Source organism: Corvus kubaryi, unplaced genomic scaffold (genome assembly GCF_017639235.1).
Source record: "Corvus kubaryi isolate FWS band 111438036 unplaced genomic scaffold, C.kubaryi_AGA036_p1.0 37148, whole genome shotgun sequence".
Classification (NCBI taxonomy): domain Eukaryota; kingdom Metazoa; phylum Chordata; class Aves; order Passeriformes; family Corvidae; genus Corvus; species Corvus kubaryi.
The window spans coordinates 214399-241233 of record NW_024581038.1 but is presented as its reverse complement, the minus strand read 5'-3'; the positions used below and the strand labels follow the sequence as shown (position 1 = coordinate 241233).

Here is a 26835-nt window from a genome sequence, read left to right as displayed (position 1 = left end):
CAAGGGGGGGCTTCTGCCTTCCTTAGCAGACACCTGTCTTTCAAAACCGAGACACAGTCTTATTCCTGTTTGTGATTGAAGCTTAGTAGTTTCAAAGAAATAAAAAGGAAGGAAGGTTGGCAGGTATGGAGGGAGTCAGAGCCCACAGCCAGACAATGCTGAATAGTGTCACCACTGGATTCAGCTTAGCAAGTGGGGAGAATAAAACTTATTTAGGCTGTAGGCCATACACAGACATATCAGGGGAATGTGATTTTTAAAACACCCTTGATTGTTTGAACCCAATCTCAACAGTCTGCTACCTTCCTTATTTATGATGCTGTTGTGACATTCCTTATGGCAGGGTTAATATTCTGAAAGTTTATCTCTCTTGTTTTATCAGCCAAGAGCATCCCAAAAGCTAAGTAACCAAAGGCCCACACTCTGGGAAAGTGCTGAAGTGCTGTCCTGAAGACAGCATGTGTTCTCCTCAATCTAATTCTAGCTCAGCTGTAGATTCCTGGACATCAATTACTATGCATAATTTAGCCTGAAAAGAAGATAAATCACGGAACTGCTTACCTACATTAGGTGGGAGCTTTGTGGGTAGACGATGCAAGTGGATAATAAATTGCCCTGCTACCAGACCTTAAAAAAAACAGCATGTCAGAATCTCATACACTGCTCAACTCCAGAAAAATTTGGGGAAATACGCTTTTGTTCAAGCATCTAGAAATTTTGTCTTCAAGAGGGAAAAGAACAGACTCTCCAGAAGCCTGAACTGAAGAGATTTTTTGAATTATGAAGACCATGTAGGAAGCTGTGCACACAGCTGGAGCCCTGATAAGTCACCAGGAGGCATTTGTGTTTATCCATGCTGTAGTTCTAGGAACTCACGTGAAATTTTGGTATTACTGCAGCTGAACGAGGCTTTGCCACAGTTTATGCCTAGGCTGGCTGCTAGCCTTTCCTTTTCATAACTGGCCAAAGAACAGCAAAAGTGAAGTAAAAATGGCAGCATCTCCCAAAAAAGCAAAAATTCCACAACATGTAAGAAGAGGAAGAAAAAAGAAATTCCCCTAGAAATAACTTTGTCAAATTAGAAACAGAATCAACCTTACCCAAGGACATGCTGCCTAACCAGGCAGCACAAGTTCCACCAACAGACATGAATATAAAACATGTTTGACACCATAAATGTGTGCAGGTTCACCACTTTCCCAAAGTGATTTCAGCTTCATTTGAGGAGTGAAACAAATTCATGCTTCAGCAGCTGATGCATGGGGCTACATGCACCAGGCAGCTGAGCTGCTTTGTGCAGCCAGAAATAAGGCAAACTTTCTTAGCAGTAGTTGGTTTGCTTTCTCTTTAATTTCTTCCCATGCAAGAGGAGACAGACTTCAGCCTCATGGCTTCAAGAATATTTAAGTTTTAACCACCTCATAATTCGCCTCATCTGCCTTCTCATACAACCTGGCTTCATGAAACAGTTGGCTTTTTTATTTACTGTGGGACACATGAACGGCTCAACATCTGCCCCAGTGTTTCGTTTGTTCAAACAAAATTGTACACAAAACAAGTCTCATGCAAGGAAAGTTCCGTTAGACTCAAAGCAAGTTGCTGTACAGTTCAGTTAAAACACGATAATTTTCACACCTAAACCACAAAGTTAGAAACGTAAGTAAAAGGTAAAATTGTGAAATTGTTATAAAATGAACTGGAAAATTCCGTAAGTTCATGACTAAGCATTTCACATGGATCAAAAGGAGATCAAAAGAAGAATTTCTTGGTTAATCATCACCATATCATCAAAAGATGTTTAAGTCCTGGGTTTCTAATGTATTTCTTTTAAATATCCATTTAGCATCATGCTTCAGGGGAAAATAAAAATTGTCATGTTTCTAATTTAGGTAAAGTATATTTCTGAAATTTCAGTGCTGTTTCTTTAGTTTTTAACCTAGTATTGTAACTAAGAAATACTGATATTTCGCAGCTTTTAGGTCCCAGTATTTTACTCTAAAAGAGGTAATTTTGTCTTGAGACTGCAAGAACATTAGTTATTATGGTTTGTTGGTTTGGGTTTTTGTCGAACACATTCCTAATAAAGCCTCTTTTCTTTGTAACATCTTGCTGTTATTCTGACACCTCCTACCATGTCCCCTCCTGCAGGTGCACAAGCACATGCACAGATGTAAGGCAACCCAAAATTCAAACCCCCGTTAAGGAATTAACTTGGGACAGGATGCGGAACCATTACAACATAGCCCCGTAGACATAAACATGAACCTGTGTCATAAACTTTACGTCAACAGACATGTGACTCTTAGGCAAGAATGATCTTTATGCTGAATTTTCTAGAATTTATTGACTAATGACTTTAACTTGGGAAGTAGCTAAGCAGGATGCTCCAATAGGCTTAAGGTAAGGAGAGGCAAGTTTTGCCTTGACCCACAATTGCAGAAAGAAATTAGGTTCTAAATATACTTGAAAGTGAGATTAAAACACAAACGAGGTTACATGTGGGGAATCCAAAGCAATAATACAACTTTTTTTTCTTTTTCATGAAAGAGGAAAGAAAAATAAACAGAAAAATAGGGAAATGCCAAGAAAAAACATGAGAAATACAGGAAAGGTATCACATTCTTGCACACCTGTTGTGTTACCTTTATAGTTCCACTACAACATTCCCATAATGTTGGGCTGCCCAATTTCTAAGAATGCCCAACAGCCCAGTGCTGTATTTCTGACTGCTGCCAGGCAGAGCTGTTGCACAGACTGCTGACACTTCTGCTGGCTATGAAAACCTCACTGGAAAGTTCTGTGTGCAGACCTAGAACTGTTTTTACAATGTATACATTCCTTCTCATGTTCAAAAAATGAAATTTATCCACTTTCCAGACTCTAAGAAACAATTTCTCCAACATTTGTGACTAATAAAGAATTTTAACTTAATAACTAATATTAGACTAATTGCACACGTAACATGGCACCAGCAGTGAACCTCCTCTTTGTTTTCTTTCTGGTATGGAACAAAGTCATTTGAAGCGAAATAATCCCTGAAAATTTTTTCCTGTTTCAGATCCATGTTTTGACATAATTCTGATAACAGAGAACAACAGGCTATACACTTTTCCAGAAGCTCTTTCATGGTCATGGCTGCAGGAGCTTTTCCCGAGCACTCCAAAACGAGGAGGGCCTGCAGCCCCCAGGAGCTGTGCCCTGGAGCCCCACAGGAAGAGGACCTGCCGGCACCGCAGGTTCAGGAGAAGGACATGAGGCTCTTGCTCTGCCACGCTGTGGGAGCAAGCTCTGCCCACCCTCCCTTGTTCTTGAGCCCTTTGCTTCTTCTCCCTGACTCCTGATCCCCATCCTTGGCCAGGGGCCCCCAGAGCCCTTTCCAGAGGTGCAGGAAAAGCTTCTGCAGCCACAACCATGGAAGAGCTTTGGGAAAACTGTCTATCCCGTTGCTCTCCATTAGTCAGAATTGTTATGAAGAAACAGTAGGAGCTGTGAGCAGGGGCATGGCCAGCCTGGCAGGCAAGTGACATGGTCCTGCTGGCTGACAGGTCACATTGGCACCTGTGTCCAGGGCCATCAGCGGGCAGTTGGATTTGGGAAGCCAGTGAGGGCAGATGCAGAGGGAACGCTGGGCTGGATGGGGGCTGGCAAAGCTGGGCTGGATGGGGGCTGGCAGAGATGCCCAGGGGGGTTTAAACCCAGAGTGAGAGCTGGGACCCTCAGGGCAGGGCTCTGTCCCCAGAGCTGGGGCAAGAGGGGCTTGGGGCTCTCAGCGTGGCAGGGGACCAGAGAGGCTCTGGGGACATTCCAGGTGCCCCCAGCCCCCTGCTCCCTCCCAGCCACACCTGCTGAGCTCCCTTTCTCCCAGCAGGCCATGTCTCCCACGCTTGCCTTCATCCTGGCCCTATTAGCCACCCACACTGGGCTGAAGGTGCAGGTTCAGGTCGATGAAGATGCAGTCAGGCGGATGCGGGAGCGCGAGGAATACCTGCATCAAGAGATGACTCAGCTCCTGCAGGAGATTGAGGGGAGCAGTGGCACCATGGAAACCCTGCTCCCTTCAGCACTGCAGCAGCAGTGGCTGTTTTGGCTCATTGCAGCAGCCCTGGTTCTGGTTCTGCTTGCTGTGGGCTGCTGGCTGGTGAGGAGAAGAAAGCGTGGCTCTGCCAGCTGCAGTGAGCAGGAGAGATCCAACAGCCTGGAGAAGGTCGGCAGCCAGGAGAAGGTCAGTGAGCAGGACAAGAAGGTCAAGGGTGCAGACAGTGGTGGCAGCACTTTGGCTGTGCCCACCCCATCACCAATGGGCACATCCAGGATAAGGCTGGAGCGGGCTGTCAGCAACCTGGTCTAGCTGAGAATGTCCCTGCTCATGGCTGCGGGGTCAGACTGGATGCCCTTCGAAGGTCACTCCTAAGCCCAACTGTTGTGTGATTCTGTGATTCTACAGCAGGACCCGCCCAGCTTGGGGGTGCTGAAGGAGCTGCTGGAGGACCTCCTCAGTGTCTGCTGAGTGCTCTCCAGGAGGAACTTCATGCCAGAGTTGCACCCAGCCACCGGGATGGACACCAGCTCTGAAGCCTGGAGCATCCCGGAGAACAGCACCGTCTACCGCCCACTGGTCATCCTGCGGCCACCCCCCGGCCACTCCTTCAATGCGGACAGCACAAAGCAGCCGCCAGCCGGGCGCGTCCGTGTGGCTCTGGAGTGCCTGTGCTCTGGCGAGCAGCTGCTGGGGCAGAGGTGCTTTCTCCACGCCTCTGGTGGCCAGCTGCAGAGGGATCAGTGCTGGTACCTGCTGGACACCCTCTGCACAGGCTCCTACTTGGACGTGGAGAAAGTCTCCTGCTGGGTCCAAACGTTGGTGCCATTGGCCTGGCTGCTTTTGCCCCACTCACTGCACTGCCAGCTCACGGCGCTGCCCTGCGGCAAGTCCTGCAGCTTCCAGCTGACCAGCACCTCTGGCCTGCAGATCAGCCTTGAGATGGCTCTGGCAGTGCAGCAAGGCAGCTCAGGTGCCTGCCTGAGCCTTGAGTAGACAGCAGCCAGCTCTGCCAGCAGCACCGTGTGTGCCAGGGAGCTGCCACCTCTCACATCCACAGCCAACATGCCATTGCTGCTGAGGACTGTGAAGAAAAATGAGTTGAGGAAGGTGAAGTCAACCATTCCTCATGGAACATTTTTTGTCTTCTGTTGAGATTCTTTAGCTTCTTTTTTCGTAAATCTGAAAAGTTTAGCTAGATCAAAGTATGTCGCAAGACGGTCAGCGATGAAAGAGACGGGGCAGATTGCTTGGATGCAATAAGCCAATTTTATTGATACAGAACTGAGTATTTATACCTTTTTAGCAGTTATATAAGCAGCAATCACTATAACAACCATATCTATGTTTCTTAATAACATTGCAAAACTAGAAGCTAGCACTAACTATCACAGGTACATACCAAGCATGCCTTCTATGCTGACTATTTCAGTATAAGCCTTACTGCCTGCCACGGTTTGCGGCCTAGCAGCGTTAGCGCAGCTACTTCTGACATGAGTTTAGCAGTGCTCTCACTTCTGCTTTCTAGCTGTATCTCCACAATAGTAATTCTGAAACCTCCCAAGGCAGAGCTGGGAAGGTTGCCACGATTTCAAATATGTATTTGTTTTTGTTGAGAAAAATATATAGCCATAGGAGCTTTTCCTATACCTCTTTTTTCCATAATCAAAATAAAATTAAATACTTTGCCTAATACTTGGTCTCCCAACAAGTCACTTGTGATGAGAATACAGACAAGTCACAAATACTAGTAAATTGTCAATACTGTCAATTACGGTGGCAATTAAAAATTTCATTGATTCTCACCCAGCTCCATCTCATCTCTTGGGGGGTTCCTATAAAAGGACAAAATTGGGCCCACTACAGGCCTATAATTAAAAGGAAGGAAAAGCCTCTTGTCTCTATCACAAAGGTGACAGAGGCTAAGTGAAAAATTGTCATCACATCTCAATTTAAATCTGCCAGCAGCTCCCCTGCTCCCAGACTCGTTCTGACCTTCAGTAGAGAGGTGCTGGCGTTCCCAGGAAAGAAAACACCACAAACTTCCTGGGCAAACCCAAGCTGTGTAACTATATCAATGTGGGATCTTTTAGGTGGCGTTCTACCTTTTATTTAATGAAGTGCTTGCTGCACTGCTCTTGTTGCTTCCCCCAATTTACTAACTAATATTACAGTAGTTGCAGACAGAACTCGGCACCAGCAGTGAACCTCCTCTTTCTTTTCATTATTCTTTAGAACAAAATTAATTTGAAGAGGAATAATCCATGAAAATTTGTTCCTTTACAGCTCCATGGTGAGACGTAACAATTCTGACTTACAAAACCAGAGAGCAATGGGCTATAAACTATTCCAGAAGCTCTTCCATGGCCATGGCTGCAGGAGCTTTTCCTGCAGCCCTGGGGCTCCGGACGCCCTTGGCTGAGGATGGGGATAAAAAGTATTAGAAATGTGTCTGCCCAAATTAAGGTGCAAATGAGACCATTTGCCAAATTCAATAGTATGGATTTTATTTAATACTAAATATATGAAAGAAAGGAAGAGAAAGAAATAGAAAAGAGGTGGCAAGACAGAAAGGTAGTGACTGACAGATTAAGTAGAAGATATCAGCACTCTGTAGATCCCACCAGCGTCCGGATGATCCTCTCCAGCTGGTGGTCAGAGTCCCCTAACAAACACAGAATGCAATGGATTAATAGATTTCAGGCCAGCTGGGAATGCCCAGGTACCTCCCCAGGAAAGGGGAGGGGCAGTTTGACAGAGTCTCTTGCACCAGGCTCTGGATCTGCGGCATCACTTTGCATCCTGTGCAGTCCTGTGGTGCAAGGCCTCTGGGCAGCACTTCGGGGGGTGTTTGATGGATTCTCACACCCCCTCAGCTGCCCCTCACGGGAATGTCCTGTGGATGTGGCCTTCCTGCGCTTGGGGGTTCCACAGCTGGGCCGGTTGGTGTAAGGGAGGACAGCTGCTCTCTGCCTCTCACCAGAGGTTACACCACACCCCCAAAACTCTCCTCCTACCTCCTTCGTCTGTGCAAACCTGGCCTCTGTGTGCTGTGGCTGCCCCCACCCCAAAGCCAACCATGATGATTTTCTGCTGCCTCTGGCTTTCTTCAGATGCATTCTTTTCCCTCAGCCTTATTTCCTTCTCCCTAGACCTGAAATGATTGAACAGTAGTGTTCCCTTTATCTTACCTAGGCGGCTTAACTCAACAGTCCAAAGTTCCAGTCAGGCATGTTCAGGGAGGGCTGAGCTTTTTTTCCACCATGGTTTCCTCCTCCCAAATGTTTGCAGTGCTCTGATGTTGCCTTTGTAATTCTACTGGAACCTTGCCTGTGCGTTGGGAAAGAATGGCAAATGATATCCAAAACAGCACCACAGATTCATGGAGCGGCCTAATCGTGTTTTGTGTTGCGTTCCCTGCTCCTTTCTAAGAATGCCCAACAGCCCAGTGCTGTATTTCTGGCTGCTGCCAGGCAGAGCTGTTGCACGGACTGCTGACACCTCTGCTGGCTATGAACACTTCACTGGGAAGGTGTGTGTGCAGAGCGAGAGTTGTTTGCACAATGGATACACTTCTTCACAAAAACTGAAAATGAAATTGATCCACTCCCTAGCCTTCCTCAGAAATACCTGCTGCAGTATTTTTAACCAATACTGATACTAACTAATATTACACTACTAGCAAACATAACACTGCATTAGCAGTGAACCTCCCCTTTCTTTTCCTTCGGGTTTGGAACAAAAATAATTTGAGGAGGAATAATGCCTGAAAACTCTTCCTATACAACAGCTCCATATGTTATGTTACTTCACAACAATTCTGACTAACGGAGAGCAACGGGATACACACTTTTCCCAAAGCTCTTCCATGGTCGTGGCTGCAGGAGCTTTTCCTGCACCTCTGGAAAGGGCTCCGGGGGCAAAAAATCCCCAAACCCAGGAAAAAATACGCAGATGACACCAGGCTGTGGTTGACACGCCTGAGGGATTGGATGCCATCCAGAGGGGCCTGGACAAGCTCGACAAGGGGAGACATGGCAATCTCACCAGGTTCTACAGTGCTGCAGCTGCAGCTCAGAAAACCAACCCTGTCCTGGGCTGGTCTTCAAGGTCCCTTCCATCCAAAACCCACTCTAGGAATCCATGATTTCAGGCACACTGAGCATTTCCTCATATTGGGGGTGTTTTCACCCCTGAGGACACCAGTTCATCAAGAGAGAAAGCAAGTAAGTTCCTCTTTCAGAATCTCAAAAGATTTTACTGAGCTCTATGGTTTGAACTGTTTATTTCTTTGGAATATTAAAACATCTGCTACTGTTGTACATGACAACAGAATTACTTGTCAGGGTCACGTATATAACCTGAGATACAATCAGAAATTCTGTGTTCCAATGCCTCAGGCAATTTTATCCCTTGCACAAAAAGCTTTTCTGACACAAAGTTTGGTTCTTTTTAAACTCAAGAAATTTCTGGACCTCACATTAAAACTCACAGATGTCAATGCATTTCATCAGAAGCTTCGATCTCAGCAGTGTCTTTTCCACTGAAGTTTGCGTGACTGTAATATTTTCTGTCATGTCCAAGAAGCAGTTGTTGTGACTCATGTTTCCTGTGTCTGTTAGGAATGCCAAGGAAATGCGATCTCTACTCTTCTGACACAGCTCTCTTCATGACGTAGGACAGCCCGAGTGCTGATGTGCAGGAGTTCCTGCTGATGGAAGGGGCAGGGATGAGGATGCAGCAGGCACAGTGCCAAGCTGACAGAGAGATGATCTCTGGCAGCGGCACTGGAGAAGAGTTTCCAGGTAGGACTGAAAATGGCTCTTTGTTTTGCCACTTCTTTCAGTGCTGATAAGAATTTAGCCCAAAGTTGGGAACACCAGAGCGTGGAGCCCTTTCCAGGGCGGTATTGGCTGAAGTGGCAGAGGGAGCCCAGCAAGGATCAGACACAAACCAGCAGTGGACGGAGCCCCTGTGGTGGCAGCAAGCAGCAAGGGGGAGTTTGATGCCCTCCAGGAAGACAAGGCTGGCTTTCATAAATCTGGCAGTAGAGCACTGAGCTTATTGAGCCTTATGGGTGTTTCTGGTTGGGATGGAAAGAACAGCTTTTTTCTGCCATTGGAGCTTCTCAGAGACATTTAGACCAGTTTTAATCCTCCCTAAACCTCTGCTGTTCCCACATCTTCACCTGAGAATAAATTTAGAGGGGCCAAGAAAGCCTCAATTCTAAATTAGCAAAAATTAAGTTGTATATTGTAACAACAAGTAATACAATTTTATGGGGCTTGTTCTCTGTTGTACAATGTAGAATTTAAAATAAAATTAATCTAGTTTTATATTTTAAGCTACTTGGAGTGGAAAAGAAGATTGCTGAGATTGCATTATTTTCTACCAGTAAAGCGAGAAGTAGTTTTCATCTCATGTTTCCTCTGACATATATTTTCAAATGTGTGATGAAAGCTCTCTGGAGCCCAGATGCTCTGCTTCTGTGTGTTGCAGCCTTTGAGAAGAGACAATGACAGAAGCCAGAGCCCTCCCTGATGCAGTTGCTGGGGACAGAGAAAATGTACCAAAAGTTTCATAGGTTGAGATAAGGACCAGGAGAGATCACTCAGCTAATACCATCACAGGAAAAACAGACTGAATTCGGGGATATGAATTGAATGTATTACTAACAAAATCAGAGCAGGATAATGAGAAGTAAAATAAGCCCTTGAAAACACCTTCCCCCCATCACTTTCTTCTTTCCAGATCTACCTCCTGCCCCAGCAGCACAGGGAGGCAGGGAATGGGGATTACGGACAGTTTATCACCCATGGTTTCTCCAGCTGCTCAGGAAGAGGAGTCGTTCCCCTGCTGCACTGTGGGATCCCTCCATGAACTTCTCCAACGTGAGTCCATGCCATGGGCAAGGGCTCTCCATGAACTGCTGCCATGTGGATACCATGTGCTCCCATGGGGTCAGTCCAGGCACAATGGGTCACAAGCCGTGCCAGCAAACCTGCTCCAGCATGGGCTCATTTCTCCACAGGGTCACAGGTCCCTGCCAGGACGCTGATCCAGCACAGGCCTCCTATGGTGACACAGCCTCTCTCAGGCATCCCCCTGCTCCAGCATGGGCTCCTTCACGAGCGGCAGGTGGATCTCTGCTCCCCCATGCCCTCCATGGGCTACAGGGCCACAGCTGCCTCACCACAGCCTTCACCAAGGGCTGCAGAGGATTCCCAGCTCCAGTAACTGGAGCACATCCTGCCCCTCCTCCTGCACTGCGCTGGGTGTCTGCAGAGTTGTTCTTCTCACATGTTGTCACCCTGCTCTCCTCTGGCTGCAACTACATCTGCACAATTGATGGTGTGCTGCGTGCTAGTCCAAAAGAGAGCCCGGAGGTCGAGCCACGGACCCGTCTGCACTACGGTAGGCGCACACTCACAAATATACGCAGGCAGACAGGGTATGCTCCTCAGCCGAAAGAGCTTCCCCTTGACCTAATGTGAGCTCATACAATGGCAGAGGAGAAGAAGTGAAAGAGAGGCGACTCTCTGTTTGTGTTCCACGCAGAGGTTTATTCGGGTGAAATGACAGGGATGAAGAGCCAAATTGGTAGGAGGGTCCAGGGATTTTATACTCGGTATGAGATAGGTGGGGAAAGGGATCATTGCCAATGGGATAGGGGCAAGTAGGCGGGGTTGACAGGAAGGGAACCAATGAGAACAAAACATAGGAGGGACTTGGGTGAGGATCCAGTGGATCCAGTGGATCTGTTATAACATACACTCATACATAAAACTGGGAGGGGAAAATATTAACCTATCAAGGGAAAACATGCAAATATCAGAACAAAGGACTCATGGGTTCTCACCATAGCTTAAGTGCACTAAACTTGGGTTGCTGACCACCACGGCTGGTTGTTTGACTTCTTCTCAGGAGGCAGAGTGGCTGGAGCCACTTGTACTGCCACACACAATAACTTTTTTTCCCCCTTTCTTCTTAAATCTGTTGTTGCTGAGGTGTTACCACCATTTCTAATTGAACCAGCACTGGTCAGTGGCATGTCCATCTTGGAGCTGCCAGGCACTGGCTCTGCTGAACACGGAGGAGGCTTCCTGCAGCTTCTCACAGAAACCACCCCTATAGCCCTTCTACCAAAACCAGGTCATGCAAACCCAATACAGGTATTACCTCAAAGAAAAAAAAGAAGAAAAACTCCTGTAGTGTTCCCCAGCACCCCACTGGAATACACACATCACTGCCAGAACTCAGGAATATGCACTAAATCGCACAGTTTCTTCAAAGGCTCCAGCAGATTTTGGGATGTGTCTTTAGCAGAGAGACTGAAATCTGAGAAAGTATGTTATTCTGAAATTTTCAGTTGTTCTGGAAATAATTTAAACAGCTTTACATCTGATTTATTCCTCATAGAGAATCCCTTTGGTGACACAGGATAATCCTTCAAACATAAAATTTTCATAGCTGCAGGTTATTTTCTACAGCATATGTAGTAAATACATTTGATGGGAAATGGGTCCATCAAGTTAAAGCAGCTTCATTTCCATCCCAAACCTCTAATCCAAAAGGTGCTGCAGTTTTGTAAACGTTTTCATTAGGATCAAGATATTGGATGGATGATTGTTTCTTTATGGATGATTTTGACCTGCTGCTTTTTCCAATTTGAGGTAATAACGGCTCCAAAAAATGCCAGCTCCTTCTCTTCGGAAATAAAGAAGTTACCACACCATCACTAGAATTCTAAATGACCATTGCTTAATATTTGGAGGGGTTCACACCAGTGTCATTGCATTATTCTTTGCCTTCAAAGTATGTAATGAGAACACTTGTTGTTTTTGTTTCTATTCTGTACATCTGCTGCAAGGTCCCACCTTTTACAAGAGGTGAACAGTCTGACTTCTCATGTCAGTGTTGTCTTTTCATTTTCAATTCCTCTAATTCTACTAGCTTTCAATGATAAATGAGACTCTTAGCCCTACTTTGCCTGTGGTTTAGTCCCTTTTGTATAGAAACGCTCAAAAAAGAGATGAAAGAATCATGAAGGAGGAGGAATCCTGTGTCTGTGGAAAGGGCTTGCTCTGACCAGGGTTTGATCAGCAGGAGAGACACAGGGAGGAATTCACATAACCATTTCACCTGACGAACACAGGCCAGATTTGCATGTGTGATTCAACCAAAATTACACTAAAATATACAGGGGGTTGTGCACGATTAGACCATTTCTGTTTTCAGCAGCTGGAGAGCAGGGGAATGTGTTCTGGTGTCAGGTATTCCAGATGCAGTTTACTAATGAAATAATAATTCTTTCAGCCTTTGTGCCTTACCATTTAAAAAGCTGTAGTGGGTTGAACCTGAGTTGATGGACAGTCTTTTAGACTAATGATGCTTCTCACAACTTACATATTTTAACCGCACGGAAAGCCAGGATTTCCCTGTTGTCCGAGCTCGCCTGCTGGAAAGTGGGGGGGCTCCGAGCCGCCAGGCCCCGCCGGGCTGGGCCGGGGCCACTGCCCCTTCCCCCCTTTTCCCAACGCTGCGGCACGGACCCTGGATCACTGCGGGGGGACTGTCCCAGAGCCACAGGCAGCTAAAACCAGCCATGGACTGCTCACAGCTGAAACCAGCCATGGACTGCTCACAGCTGGACCCATCCAGCGCGGCTTCTGGGGACAGGCAGGTGTCTCTCCTCTCCATGCGGAGCCGGCGGAGCCAACGGGAGCCGGCAGAGCCTCCTGTCTACAACCAGCACACTTCGCGCTGAACTGAAGAAGACACCACGCAGCCAGCAGCACAGAGGGAGCGAGGCTTTCCCCACCGTAAAGCCCGAACAAGAACACACTTCAACATGGCGGCTTCAGAGTCAGAGAGAAAGAGAAGTGAGTCCCGTGGGACGGAGCTGAGCATGGCAATGGGAGAAAAGAGGGCGGTGCCGCGATTCTCGCGCGTAGCTTAAAAAACCTTCTTGCCTGCCATGGTAAGAAACTGTAATACCACAAACTGTTGTCTCTTTAATCCATTTGAAGAACATGGGGGGATGGAGGATCCTTGTGTGCCTGTGAAGATTGTGAAGAGTGCCTATGCCAGGCTATATAGAAGCAGTGAGAGGCTTTTAGAGACTTGTGGCGAAGAAAAGCCTTTGTGTGCAGGCCAAAATAACTTATCCTTAAAAAGATTAATAACCCCATGTGATGGCCCATGTTTTGCAGTGTGAAGGAACTGTGAGATTTTTCATGGGAGAGATGTTTTACACCACAGCAGATTGATTGTTTCCGGGCGGGTCTGCTGTTGGTGGCAGTTTGGGAACCACGTGCAACTGAAGAAAACCCTTTTTTCCTTAAGCATAAGAGAGAGACTTTTCAAGAACTGCAACACTGACTAACATCCCATGTTCTGTTATCCTTTGTGCAAGTTGGTAAAAGGAGAGAAGTGCTGGAAATTCTATTTTAATTCTATTAGTATTTTTATTATATTTTAATTCTATTAGTAATAAAACTCTTTCATTGTACTGCAACTGTTTAAGGTTTGTGCCTGCTTTGCTTTCTCCTAATTCTTATCTCACAGAGGGAAAATAAGTAAGTAATGAATATTTTGAATCAAAACCACTACAAAAGCAACATTAATTTAAAGCATTTCACTGTTGGGTGTTTATAAAGAGACAAACATGATGGCTTAAAAGGTGGCAATTTTCCATTTTTTTGCAGTGTCTTCTATAACAAATGAGGTATTAGGGAGCTGAAGACTCTGCACTGGTCTTCACCCAGCTCAACTTGCTGTTCACAACAGCAGCCTACAGTGAGTGCTCAGAGAAATCCCAGTTTCCCAAGTGAAATCATTTCAACATTTTCCTTGCGTATTGCTGAAAGACAAGGAATAAAAAACTAGGACATTTTTGAACATTTAAATTAAGGTAATTACGGATCTTAGTAGTATACCTTAACAACCATGTGGAGAAGACTTGCTGTCTAAAGGCAGCTATGAAGGTGTTTTTAGCATGTGGATGTAACTTCATGGTCACTTTAACTACACAGAGTACACTGGAAGTCACCCTGTGAAGAGCTCTTTTATTTCTGAAACTGATGGAAAGTGTTGAGGGGAACTTTATTTCCTGAAAAAAGTGTGGTGTCAGTGCAAGGAGAACTTACAGTCTTCCACCAGTTTAAACTTCTGGTTTTTCAACTGAAAATACATAAAGCCAAAACAATAAACCCAGTAATTTGTAATTCCACCGATATTTACGTCACGATATAATTTTCATTTAGAAAGCATTGAATCTTATTCCAGAGTTAGCAGTAGCAAACCCCAAATTGTCAGGTGTGGCATGGTATTTAATTTCTTCATCTTTTTTGGGTTATTTGAATGTCTCCATCTTTTTTGGGTTATGTGGTTATTTTCCCTCCAAATTGTCTGGAGGTAAGGATGGGGAGGGGAAAACAATGGATTTGAGAAAATATATTTTTTTCAGTCCAGCTGTGACTTAAATTAGTAATCTTGGTAGTATTATGTCTCATCTTTCCCTGGTACCAATTACAATGTAAAGTTCTTTTAATGTCTTGATGAAAAGCACACTCATTGGCTAGGTGCTTGTTTCTAGAGTAATATCACATATTCAGTAAAGGCTAATATTTATCTTCTGCTAATGGTCCAGGAAAATCTAAATTTTATGACACTCAGGGCTTTCAAATCTGTTGCTTTAGAGCTTGAACATTTATGTAAGACTTTCCATTTTTGAGCACACACAATAATACTAAATTAATAAAAATATACCATCAAATATTAAAAAATACCTGTAAAACTAATTCACATGAAATCTTCCTCAAAATCATACGGTGGTTTTATGTGTAAACTGTTTGCTTGAAAAAATGTTTTTAAAAAAATACCCAGAACATTTTTCAGGGACAACCACCTGCTTCCATACCAAAGATCTGCAAACAAATACCATTTCTACATTTAAAAATATTAATAAATATATTGTTTGGTTTATTTTTGGAGTTTCACAAGCAAGACACAGCTTGATAATAGATTTGACAGATAATTGTAGATAAAAAAAAAAAAAGGCAGACATAATATTTGAGAAATCCCTATTGCCAAGCCTTTCTGAGTTCTGAATTCACTGAATAGCATATACATTCATCTAAAAAAGACAGAAAAATGTCTTGCTCATAGTAGAACAAAACTGCAAAAGAATTAGACATCTAAATATTTTTATACGTTCAGTGAGAAAGGAGTGTACTTTCAAATCCCAAAATAACAGGATTTTTTTTTTTTACACAAATTGTTACAAAGGCCAGGGGGCTACAAAAATCCAGGGGTTTGCATTTGAAAAGAAACAGTACAACACTGCTCTTCAGAATTCTGTGATCCATAGGTATGTGGAGGAACCTATATATGATCCCAACTCAATCAGATTTTTCATGGGATGCCTTTTAATAGACAGCCCTGATTTCCATTTTACTGTGAGTCAGCTCTGGAGGGGATCGGAAGTTTGTGTATAGACTTATTTGGATTCAAGTGAGAGAAAACTTCTGAGCAATATAACAAATTTCAGTAGAAATTAAGGATTATAATCCCTCATTTATACACTCAAAAAGTTGATTGTACTTTGTAAGGTACAGCTGGTTTGGCTTTGGTTTGGTTTGCTCTCCCTTTATCTGTGCAGAGGGGAGTATTTTCAAACGTCCTATGGTTGAACATGTTACATCACACAAATCACTTTTTGGAGCTCTCTGCCACTAATTCCACCAGAATTTGCAGGCTTCGTGTTGAAATGTACTTTTTATTTGTCCAGTTTTGTGTGACAGAGCAAAAGCAAACAGTATAAATTTATGAGGACTGCCATTTTCAGCCCAAACCAAGACTTAAATAAATTTTGACCTAGACAGAGAACTGATAACTGTCCAGAATAAAAGCCTTACTGAAAATAATTTTCTTTTTGTTATTAACCATGTATCTGAATTTGTTGGTAGCTCAGGCACATGCAACCCCACAAAAAATGCAAACTCAAGCTTACATATTTCAGTCTCAAGCCCTTACTGGAGGAACATTATGGAATAAACCACCAAAACCAGAGTGAAACAGCAGCCCATTCACAGAATGCACTCCATCCTCAAAACCTCATGCATCTGGTCATCTACAATCTTTTTCTTTCCTTTTTTTTTTAATTTTTAATTAATTTGGGTCAGTTGGATACTGTATATATAAATCTCATAGTCTGTATGAGATTTAAAATTGCAAACCTTATCTGGTTCACCTGATCCATTATTTAGCAAAATACTTTTCTGAAACGCTTGAGGCAGCACTTCCAAAAAGCAGGAGGGACAAACTCTGAGCTAATTTCAGTTAGCTGGATGTTTTTAAATTCCAATACTGAAACTGGGAGGGCAATACTCGTGAGATGTTGTGTGTAAGCCTTCCCAGCTCAGTTTATACAGTCCCTAAATCTGGCAGTTTCAGATTTCATAGCTGTATCAGCTGCTGGGAATCCCAGAGTTCCCTCCCGGTCAGAAGAGCACTTTCAGAAGGCATCACATTTGGGTGGACACTTTCAGCTTCATAACTGTTGGCTTGAGCATGTATCTGTAATATTAAAAACACATATTTTGTTCTGCTTCTGCTGATCTCCATTTTCATGTGCAAAGTAATTTGTGAGCTTTATTGACAAGTTTGTAGTCTCAGATTAACAGCATTTCCTGAAGAGAGCTTAGCCCTGATTTCCTTCAAGCTCTTATGTACTTTAGAGAGACTCAGACAAATCCTAGAAAAACATCGTGTCCCTTTGCCCTTTGTTCCTCAGAGGAAGTAAAATTTTAGGAAAACACTTTTCAGCTTAAACTGGCAGTCTGAGATAGATATATGGGGGAAAAAAAAAAGACTAAAATTGAGTGTACTATATCTCCTTGCCCACCATCCCATGCTTGAAAAATATGATTTCACCATTTCTGGGATATTCTGGGAAGTGACCACACTTCCACAGACTCCATTCTCATGAATTCGTAGAGGCCCTGTGTGGATTTTTCCACTCATTTCAGGTGTCACACTTCAAGCCATGGTCTGTTACTAAGAGGGGAAACCTGATTTTCCAGCTTCTTTGGACCCAAAATTGTGCAGCCCAGTCTCATTTCCAGCAGTGACAGTAATGATGGCATTGGAAAAAAGAGAACATTAGCTGAGATTTCTCGAAATTGCCAAAATTAATTTCCCTGTGGTAAGATTTCTTTATTTTAGGGTTTTGTTGGCTGGAATTTGGCACAGAAACACAGGAACCCATAGGCAGCTCTGACCACTTTTACCATCAAGCCTCCCAGTTTGCAGACAGGTTTCCAACTACAGGTCAGCAAGAGACAATATGAGTATTTACATCTGAAAATCTGACCCTCAGCTTTTCTAGGTGTGTAAGTGACCTTATTTTTCAGAAGTTCAGCCCACCTTAAAGACAGGAAAATACAGCACCTAGTAGAAACTCTTCTACTTAGATATCCAGGACTAGTAAGTTAATTCCAGTAAGTCAGATAAGAAAATCTTGAATAAAATAAATTATTAAAATGTCTAGTCCTTGTGAAATAAAAATATATTTCTTTATCCTGGGGAGTGAGTGTTGGAAATATTTATTTTGAAATATGCCTATTGAAAGATATTTTTAGTCAGACATTGCAGTCAGGTAATTTTTTTATCAAGGAAATTTTCCCTAGGAGACAGGAAGGAAGAGGGAAACTTCTCAAAGGCTCCTGTGTCAATACAACTTGCTCCAAGCATCACAAAATGATTCATCTCTTCTGGCAGACAGGGAATTTCCCTCTTGGGGGCTTTTAAAGGTACCAAAAAAAGTTACTACTGAAAATTTACCACCCTGAATTTCAGTGTAACAGCTGTCTAAGGAATTTTTATGATTCTTCTGGCCACGTCCTTTTTTTCTTCTTCTTTTTCCATAAAAAGGAAGAATCCCTCAAATTGTTATTGGATTACTTGTGGTTTGGAAATGACCACAGAGGAGAAAAAAATAAAAAGGGACATATGGCAAAACAGAATGAAAGATTTAATTAAACTAACCATTGCCTCCTAGATGAGAAATCTTCATCCTGAAGAAAATCCTGAGGAAAAATCCTGAGAAATCTTTACTCCTAAAGTTGAAAGCTTGGAACATACTGGGAAAAGATAATGCTCAAATGATTCATTTAAACTTTGCCTTTAAAGTAAGCAGGCAAGATAAAACCATAACAAAGCACATTCTAAACTACCCATATTTCCCTTTGCTTTTTTTTTTCTTTCTTTATCTGCATTTTGCTTAGAAAAACACAGATATGAGGGTTCCAAAGCATAGATAAAAAGATGGGAGATACTAAAAGTTTAAATGGCCAGGAGGATTAAAAGCCTGAAATTTGATTGGCTATCAGATGTTCCCACAATAAAAAATGGATTTAAGAAATGAAGGGGTTTTTAAAGAATACTGTCCTTGAAATTCCTTGACAATTGGAAAAGTCTAATTTTAAACAATGTCATAGTGCTTTCCCTCACTCTTAAATAACTCACAGTGAAAAAATATGTTCTCTAGTGGGTCTTCTTTTCTTTTAAAGAAGTTCTTCTAATTGTAGGCTTTTCCTCTCGGTACCCTAGGGGATATTATTGCAACTTATAAGTTATTTCTGAATGTTTTGGTTTTTTTTTTTTTAAGGAATTTTCGATTTCTGAAATTCTGCTTCATGGTGACTAATGGAATTTAGCTTCAAAAGCCTGACACTTCAAATATTTCAAATTGACCCAACGTGTTCAATGTTGTTTTTAAAAAGAAAATTCAAATCAAAATCCTGCTGGGTTTTGTGGGATTTTGAGATGTGTTTTGTTTTGTTTTGTTGTTTTTTCTTCTATCTCTTCACACTTGGGAAATAAAACAAGAGCTGAAAAATTATAGGAATTAATATGCAAGGAGTGAATCTTACTTGTTAGCAAATGTAAGAGGTGTTTTTATCCATTTTTCTTTAAAAAAAAGTGAATATATGGGTTAAAAAAGTTGTGCTGTAGGTTTTGGGGTAGTTTTTTGTCTGTTTATTTATATTTTGTTTTTATTCCAAAAGCTTACACTGTCAAGCACTATCTGGCCTGATAATTTATTCACAATGTGAGATACCGGTGAGGACCAGAGACAGGCCTGGAACATTTAATACATGAAGAGAGGGTGCTCAGATACAATAATAGTAGAAACTGGTATGTAACTGGCCCAGGTCAGTGTTAGCAGCAAGAGAGTCTTCAAGTAAGTGCAAAAATGTTGGTTCTCAGTGGTCCTTGGGAAAGCTTTGTAAAAGCACAGTCACCATATGTGACATGGGGAGATAGTCTGAATTTTGGAAACTGAAACAAGAGTTGTGCCTAGGATTTGTTTGAAACTATAGGAGGAGCATTGGTTAAGTGGATGCATTTCTCATGGAAATGATACAGAAGTGTATGTATTATACAGCACATGTAGATGAGAGCAGAGACTTGAACATTTGCCTCCTGGATACTTGAAAAAGTAGATAGAACTGGTGTCTTTCCAGGCACAATTCATATTTAATTGTATTCAATGTGGAATAGCTCAACTCGATGCTGAAAAGAAAAAAAATGTTGTAATACATAAGATGATTTACTGTATAAAGCAAACCATTTTCTGCTCAATAAATTCACTTTATTGCACAGATAACTTGTACTAAATTCACTTTTAAGCGGTAAGCATCTTTTAACTGCCAAATAAAATGCACCTGCCTTTACTTGCTATTTGTATTTCTTCATACATAGCATGGGATCATTAAATGCATTTGAAGAACAGCCAGCATCTATATCATATGTGGAGCAAGAGCCAAGAACAACCTGCTCTGTTGCTGTTTAGTCTGAAAACAACAGCATGCTGAACAGAGGGGAATTTTGGGTTTTTTTGAGAACCTGTTTTTCTTTGGAAGCTGAATTACAAACTAATCAGGACTCAGTCAAACTCTTTGTTTTGTAAGACCAGGCAGTGACTGGCATCTAAGCACAGAATGAAGTGCTGCAGAAACTTCATGGCATGTGTAAAAGAGCAGAGGTGTAATGGGTACTTGTGGCACCAACAAAAGATCAGCAGCAGACAGAGTCTGATGCACCAGAGGGAAGAAAACTTCCCTGGAGGAGAAAATGTGACTGAATCCTGTGGTATTTCTGCATTTGAGCCTTTCCACAGCAGTGGATTCAACAGGGCCAGGCTCCCAAGGATCTGTTTCTTAGTTCTGACCTTTATGTTTTTCATATTTACAGAAGGTTATCCTAATATCCAGTCACAGCTGGTAAAAGCAGAATCAGTGAGACTTTGTGACATGCCTGGATTTATTTCAATATCCCTAGTGAAGAGCAATGAGAAAAGTCCTCAAAATAAAACCTGGTATTAATAACTGTGACCACTCACTGGGCTTTCAGCATGTGTTTTCCTGAATGAATTTTTTTTTCCTGGTTTATGAGACCTACATTAAATAGGAAAAAAAAATCTATTTTTCTGCTTGAAAAAGAAAATGGAGGTGTAAAAAAATTGTTTCCATTTCCAGAAGTATTATAAAGCCCTTCAGAGCCAAGTACTCGGCAAATCCACTTCAGGGTCCGGGGAGTCAGTGCTGTTACGATCCGGTTTAAACCCAGGAAAGCAAAGCAAGCTAAGTCTCTGAGCATAAACCGGAAAGAACTTAGAAGGTTCTAAATATTTCCAGAAACGAGATTAAAACTAAACAAGATTAAATATTGTTGCCAAAAAATGGATGTATTTTATTTAATAGTAGAGAGGGAAAGAGAAGGAAAGAGAAAAGAAAGAAAGAAAGAAATAGGAAAAGAAGTGTGCGTGGGGTGGGGGGACAGGGAGAGGTGACAGGGGTTAGGTGGAAGCAGATCACCCCTCCGAGGGTCCCAACGATGTCTCGTTGCTCCCCTCCATCTGGTCTGCTGGTGGTGAGGGTCCCCCGTCGCTGCTGTGCCACATCACGCTGCCACACCACATGCCAAAGAGTACAGAATCCTATGGATTAATATACACTTTGGGCCAGGTGGGAACGCCCACGTGCCTCTCTTGCAGGGGCTGCCTTGACACTGTCCCTTGCAACACTGAGGGTCTGTTGCATCATCTCTGGTGCTCTGGGGCAGGGTCTGGGGACCCCTTTGAGGGGGGCCCCTGTGATGGGCCATGTCACCCCCTTCTGCTGTGGATAAGCTTCTGACCAGAGGCTTTTCCAAGATACCCAAAGCCTCTCCTCCCCCGCCCTTTGGTGCAAGGGTTTCTGCAAGCCTGGCAGCTGATAGCCCTGGGGCTGTGGTCTCCATCTTGGAGGTGTTAAGCCTGTGCTCCGTGAACGTCCCCAGACCTGACACTTTATCTTATCTTCATCAGGGAGCGGTGTAAGGCCTCACTCAGGGCCCCATTCAGGGTGCAGTAGTCTTTTTTGCAGCTTTTGTAATACAGTTTTAAAAGTCCTTCAAGAAAACGTTTAAGTCATAAAAGACAATATTTCAATCTCTGACAAGTGCACACCATGGGGAAATCATCTTTTTTGTCTAACTCAGAATTTAAAGTGCATACCTGGATCACAGGTCATGAAACCATTTCCTCTGACAAAGAGTTAGAGCATAACTCTGAAAACCTCTGTAGCTGCCCCCTCAACCTTGGTCCAGTTGCCAGCTGGAGGCTGTGGAGGTGACAACACCTCTGCCGGAACACACAGGTGATGCTGATTCCTCTCCACCTCATCCTTCCTGGGTGTTTGGGAGTTCCTGCTTCCATGTACGAATGAAGGAATGAGCAGCAGAGTGCAACCAGCTCAGGAGATATTGGTATATCACACTTTGCATGATATCATGTGCCAGAGATTAGAGCTTCAAGGTCAAATTATAGGAAAAACAGCACAACTGCAGAGCTGAACTGAAACTGTGTGTCACAGAAAGGGGTGTGCTGTGAAAGACAGACTGGTCAATTGATATTTTTTCAAATTTGAGAAAAAAAATGGTGAGAAATAAGTCACTTAGGGCAAAGGCAATATATAAGAATTGCAGAAGTAACCAAGTACTAGTAGCTAATAAAAACCTGGTTTTGTCTACCACGTGTTCTGAGTGCTGCGTGGGTTTAACCATGATGAACCTGCCACCTCCTCTGAAAGGCCTGGGTTTGTGTCAGCAAGTGCTCTAAGTTATAAAATAGGAGTTGCTTTTGTTGGCATGAGAGTTATGTTTTTCTCTATTTTTATCTCGTTGATGCTATCAATGTATTACTGTTAAGCTGCACTGAAGAGTAAGTCAGGCTGCTGAGGTGAGCACAAATTCATTTGTGACTCTGTGTGCACAGTGGGATTAAGCAACAGGGCATGAAGGGAGTTTGATAACCCTGAATTTTTTTACTGGTTTTTGGTCCATGTAATTTTGCTCAGTCTAGACAAGTCTGCTGTTGTGAGACTGACCATTTGTCTTATTTTTGTCTGCAGCGAGGAACTGTCTGGTGATTGTTCTCTCTTGAGCACAGCAGGTTCAATTACAGGTTGAATGGGTATTTATGGGTGCATTTTGCAAAAAGCGTGGCATGATTTTGTAGCTAAAGGAACATCTTAGAAAGTCTCTGTTAGGCTTTTAGACACTTAATTGCTCCTTGAGTTGATACAGTAGTTGGTGAATTGGTGAATTTGTACAAAATGAGTTTGAGTCCTCAGTAAAGAGATTTATGTAACTTTATTACATAAATCCTGGGTCAGACCCATTAGCTGATGTAAATCCGCAGAGTTCAATTTCCATATATCTGCTATGATTTATATTAGCTCAGAGCCCAGTCTTATATTTTCTCAGCCTGACTGGATGATTATTTATTAAAAGTGAATTTGCTGTTTACAATACCCTAGAGATGCAAAACAGCCAGGTTTCTGCCTTAGTTTCACTGAATGTGAACTAAAATCATAGGGAAGCAGTAAATTTGGAATATTTTTTTCAGCAGTATTGATACAGAGACAATTTTGTGTTAGCTGTCTGTTCAGAAAGTCTAAACCACGTTGCAACTAATGTTTTACACAGGAAGCATATGAGAAAACATACGGAATGAGTTGTCTTTGCTCAAATATTCAGGGAGGTTGTGAATTTGAATTGCTGCAGCCGTTCTGCACATTCCTACAAAGAGACACAAGCAAGAGATCCTGCAGTGGAACTGTCCCCTCAGAGGTACTTGGCACTGATTAATAAGGGCCAGGGTGATGCACAAATCATTTTCTCTCCAAGGATCTATGAAGTAGCCCTAGGAGGAATGGCGGTGATACTACTGCATTTCAGCCAGGCTGAGCTGGCACAGGTAGCAGGAAAACCAGAAGAAATGTGATCCCCAGCTCATCTTGCCATGCACACCATGGAAGGGATTTCCTTGAAAACAAAACCCAGAAGGAGTTGGTCTGTGCTCCTCTACAACAGGGCAACAGAGCAAAGAACACAGGATGGGACATCTTCCTTGGATGGTGGTCAGCCTCAGACAGAATCAGCTCTGTGGGTTATGGGGTACAGACGGTGTTTATTGCTGTCTGGGACATTAAAACAGGTCAGACCATAAGAATGCCACCTGTTGGTCTTCGTTCTCTTGGCTGCAGACAAGCATACAGAGGTGTCAGGCCAAATCAGGCAATTGGTGTCAGTATTTCTGCCAAGAATGTGAAACTCATACTCCAGTCAAAGCAATGGGCAGTGTAAAACGTGAGATGGAAATCATGTCTACACCTGGGCAAATATTTCACCTACACCAGACTTGGCATGCATAAGTGTGTGTCCTGATCAACATTCACATTTGAGCTCTTCCCTAATCTTTACTTTTTTAACCCTTAAGGGGGCTTCAGCTGAAGTGGTGTTTATATACAAGTCTCTGACAGATTTCTTTCCCAGCAGTGCATATGACAAACCCACTCCATAAGATGACAAGTGACTGCTGGGCTCCCATCGGGCATCTTTGAATCCCCAGCTGAGACCTCAGGAGCTCTGTTTTTATGTCTTTATTTAGCCTTAGTGACAGGGGTGTCTCGGCTGAGCCCACAGAGTGTCAGCCAAGGCGGCAGCTGTCACAGAGAAACACACTCAGACACATCTCAGATGATGCCCTTAGCAGCGAGTTCTGCTTTCTTGGGGCTCCCCTGACACTGCCACTTGTGCATCTACCATCAGGGAAGGGAAATTGCATTTCAGTGCTCAGGTCATTCACTGACCAACCCCTCTGGAGGGATGTGTGTTTCCTTCTTGCTGGTACCCCCAGTGCCTGCAGAGCTCCTGTTACCAATGAAATTCCCTGACTGAACTCATGCTTGATGAGTTTTCTGCCTGCCAATAGCCACATGGGACCTGGTTCTCATTTTTCTTCAGCATTCCTTCCCTTCCATCTTCACAGAGAGAAGAATGGACCAGAAGTGACAGCTGTCACTCTGTGGCTATTGGAACTAATGGATTTATAGGGTCTGACAGCACTGGGCAAAAGGGCGCAAAATGTGAAAACCTCATTACTGCTAGAGAAGATTTCCTGCCTTTCACTGTTTCTCAAGAATTAATATTCTTTTATAGAAGTTTTTCACTCTTTTTCTCAATTATTGTTCTTTTTTGCCAGGGAATGGCAGCCAGCATTCCTTCAGCAGATCACAGGGAAATGAACAGGGGACTTCTTTTGATTGATTTGTGAAAGTACTAACAGATTTGTATCACAAAAAATAAAAAAGAGGTGGGAAGTTATACCTGCTGACCCTTCTACCATGTGATTAATCACTAAAATAACACTTAATTTTTTTTTTTTTATATTGGATGAGCAAGGTCAAGCACACCTGATGCCACATGAGAATGAGGAGATGCTTTTGGAGGCTTTTGAAACCTTGAGGATTTTGACACCAGGATTTGGTGTCCCACCAGCTGCAACAGACCCATGTGATACCGAGAGGACTTTTGCACTTCATGACAATGAACTAGGAAAGTGAAGACAACATGGGGAGTCAGAGGGAGAGGGAATGGAGGGAAGAACTTTGATTTCTGGGTGACTCTGGGGAACATTTAGGACTGTTTTCACATTTATCTGTTGGTTTTCCAGGTCATTCCCTCTGTGTTCTCCCTGACCTTTACAGTTTATCTCAATATGAGGCAGCGAAAAGTCTCCTTAGAGCTACTTTGCTCCAGGATTGCTCTAATCTTAGTTTGTATTTTAGGTAAAAACTTCCTTCCTTCCGAATTCCTTCCTTCCTTCCTTCTTTCCGAATTCCTTCCTTCCTTCCTTCTGAATTCCTTCCTTCCGAATTCCTTCCTTCTGAATTCCTTCCTTCCGAATTCCTTCCTTCCGAATTCCTTCCTTCCTTCCTTCTGAATTCCTTCCTTCCGAATTCCTTCCTTCCTTCCTTCTGAATTCCTTCCTTCTGAATTCCTTCCTTCCGAATTCCTTCCTTCCTTCCGAATTCCTTCTTTCCGAATTCCTTCCTTCCTTCCTTCCGAATTCCTTCCTTCCGAATTCCTTCCTTCCGAATTCCTTCCTTCCTTCCTTCCGAATTTCTTCCTTCCGAATTCCTTCCTTCCTTCCTTCCGAATTCCTTCCTTTCTTCCTTCCGAATTCCTTCTGTCCGAATTCCTTTCTTCCTTCCAAATTCCTTCCTTCCTTCCTTCCTTCCAAATTCCTTCCTTCCTTCCTTCCGAATTCCTTCCGAATTCCTTCCGAATTCCTTCTGTCCGAATTCCTTCCTTCCTTCCGAATTCCTTCCGAATTCCTTCCGAATTCCTTCCTTCCGAATTCCTTCCTTCCTTCCTTCCGAATTCCTTCCTTCCGAATTCCTTCCTTCCTTCCTTCCTTCTGAATTCCTTTCTTCCTTCCGAATTCCTTCCTTCCTTCCTTCCGAATTCCTTCCTTCCGCATTCCTTCCTTCCAAATTCCTTCCTTCCTTCCTTCTTGGATTCTAATTTCAATTACTTTGTGGTGAACTGATGAGCTCAGAATAGATAAAAGGAAACCCATGAACCTGTATGTCCTGGGCTGATGTTGTGAAGCTGCTTTATTCCTTACCCATCCGCTCAACGCCCAAGGACGCTGTGCCTTTAAGATGGATCCGAGGGGGCCGGTGAACAGCTCAGCCCAAGGGCTCCAGGGGCTCGGCAGGGCTCAGGAGGGATGCACCGGGAGCACTGTGTTGATCTTTGGGTTTCTTTTTTGTTCCAGCTAGCTGGAAAAAGGTTCTGTTGTTTTTTTTCTTGTTCTTTTCTCCCTTCCCTCCCCCTTGCCTCACTGCTTCCCTTTCCTTCTCACCGGTCTGGGGAGCCTGTGGGGGCAGCCCTGGTTGGTCCAAACCCATGTGTCTGTTCCCTCTTCAGGAATTTGTTGTATTTTGAGGGGGTTTTTTATCCTGTTCTACCCTGTTTTGTTTGTGCGTTAATAAAATAAAAAGTTTGGTGGGTTTTTTCCCACTTTCACTTCTTGTGACCCATTTGTCTCATTGATGGAGGAAAAGGGGAGTCCCTTTTCCCTTCAGAGGAGATACTCATTCTGGAGTGTTTCCTCCTGAAGTTTCATCCCAAAAACCAAGACACTATAGTTTCTGATCTTGCACTTTGTCATTTCACTCACGTACTCTTTTGAACACTTCTCGTGTTAAAGTGGTTTGTGTCCCTCCATGTTTCAATTCAATGTAGTTATTTTATTTCATTTATTTTATCTTATCCAAAAAGAATTTTAAGGGCCTTGATTTTGTTCCTGTTTGGAAAGGAAAAGCAAAGAAAAAAACATCAAAAAAACCCAACTTTCAAATGGTGCTATGACCAGGAATAACCCTGCCTCTTCCTCTGTT

General features: G+C 43.2%; 1 protein-coding gene and 1 long non-coding RNA gene across 2 annotated transcripts; one reads left to right on the top strand and one right to left on the bottom strand.

Annotated features, from left to right (window-relative positions):
- The first annotated feature begins 3552 nt into the window (after positions 1 to 3552).
- On the top strand, positions 3553 to 5235 carry LOC121661363 (inositol 1,4,5-trisphosphate receptor-interacting protein-like 1). Its single transcript, XM_042021496.1, has 2 exons — positions 3553 to 4342; positions 4508 to 5235. Exons 1-2 carry the CDS (start codon positions 3635 to 3637, stop codon positions 5030 to 5032), a joined length of 1233 nt encoding a protein of 410 aa, XP_041877430.1. The 5' UTR covers positions 3553 to 3634; the 3' UTR covers positions 5033 to 5235.
- A 1671-nt stretch (positions 5236 to 6906) lies between these two features.
- On the bottom strand, positions 6907 to 26428 carry LOC121661345. Its single transcript, XR_006014929.1, has 3 exons — positions 26340 to 26428; positions 9093 to 9096; positions 6907 to 6918 (listed from the first exon to the last, which is right to left on the bottom strand). It is a non-coding gene; the product is annotated as an uncharacterized LOC121661345 (long non-coding RNA).
- Between the last annotated feature and the right edge of the window lie 407 nt (positions 26429 to 26835).

Coding starts and splice junctions, on each gene's coding strand:
- LOC121661363 (XM_042021496.1), top strand. CDS start 3,635: ATGGGGGCTGGCAAAGCTGGGCTGGATGGGGGCTGGCAGAGATGCCCA. Junction 4,343..4,507: donor AGCGGGCTGTCAGCAACCTG/GTCTAGCTGAGA, acceptor AGTGTCTGCTGA/GTGCTCTCCAGGAGGAACTT.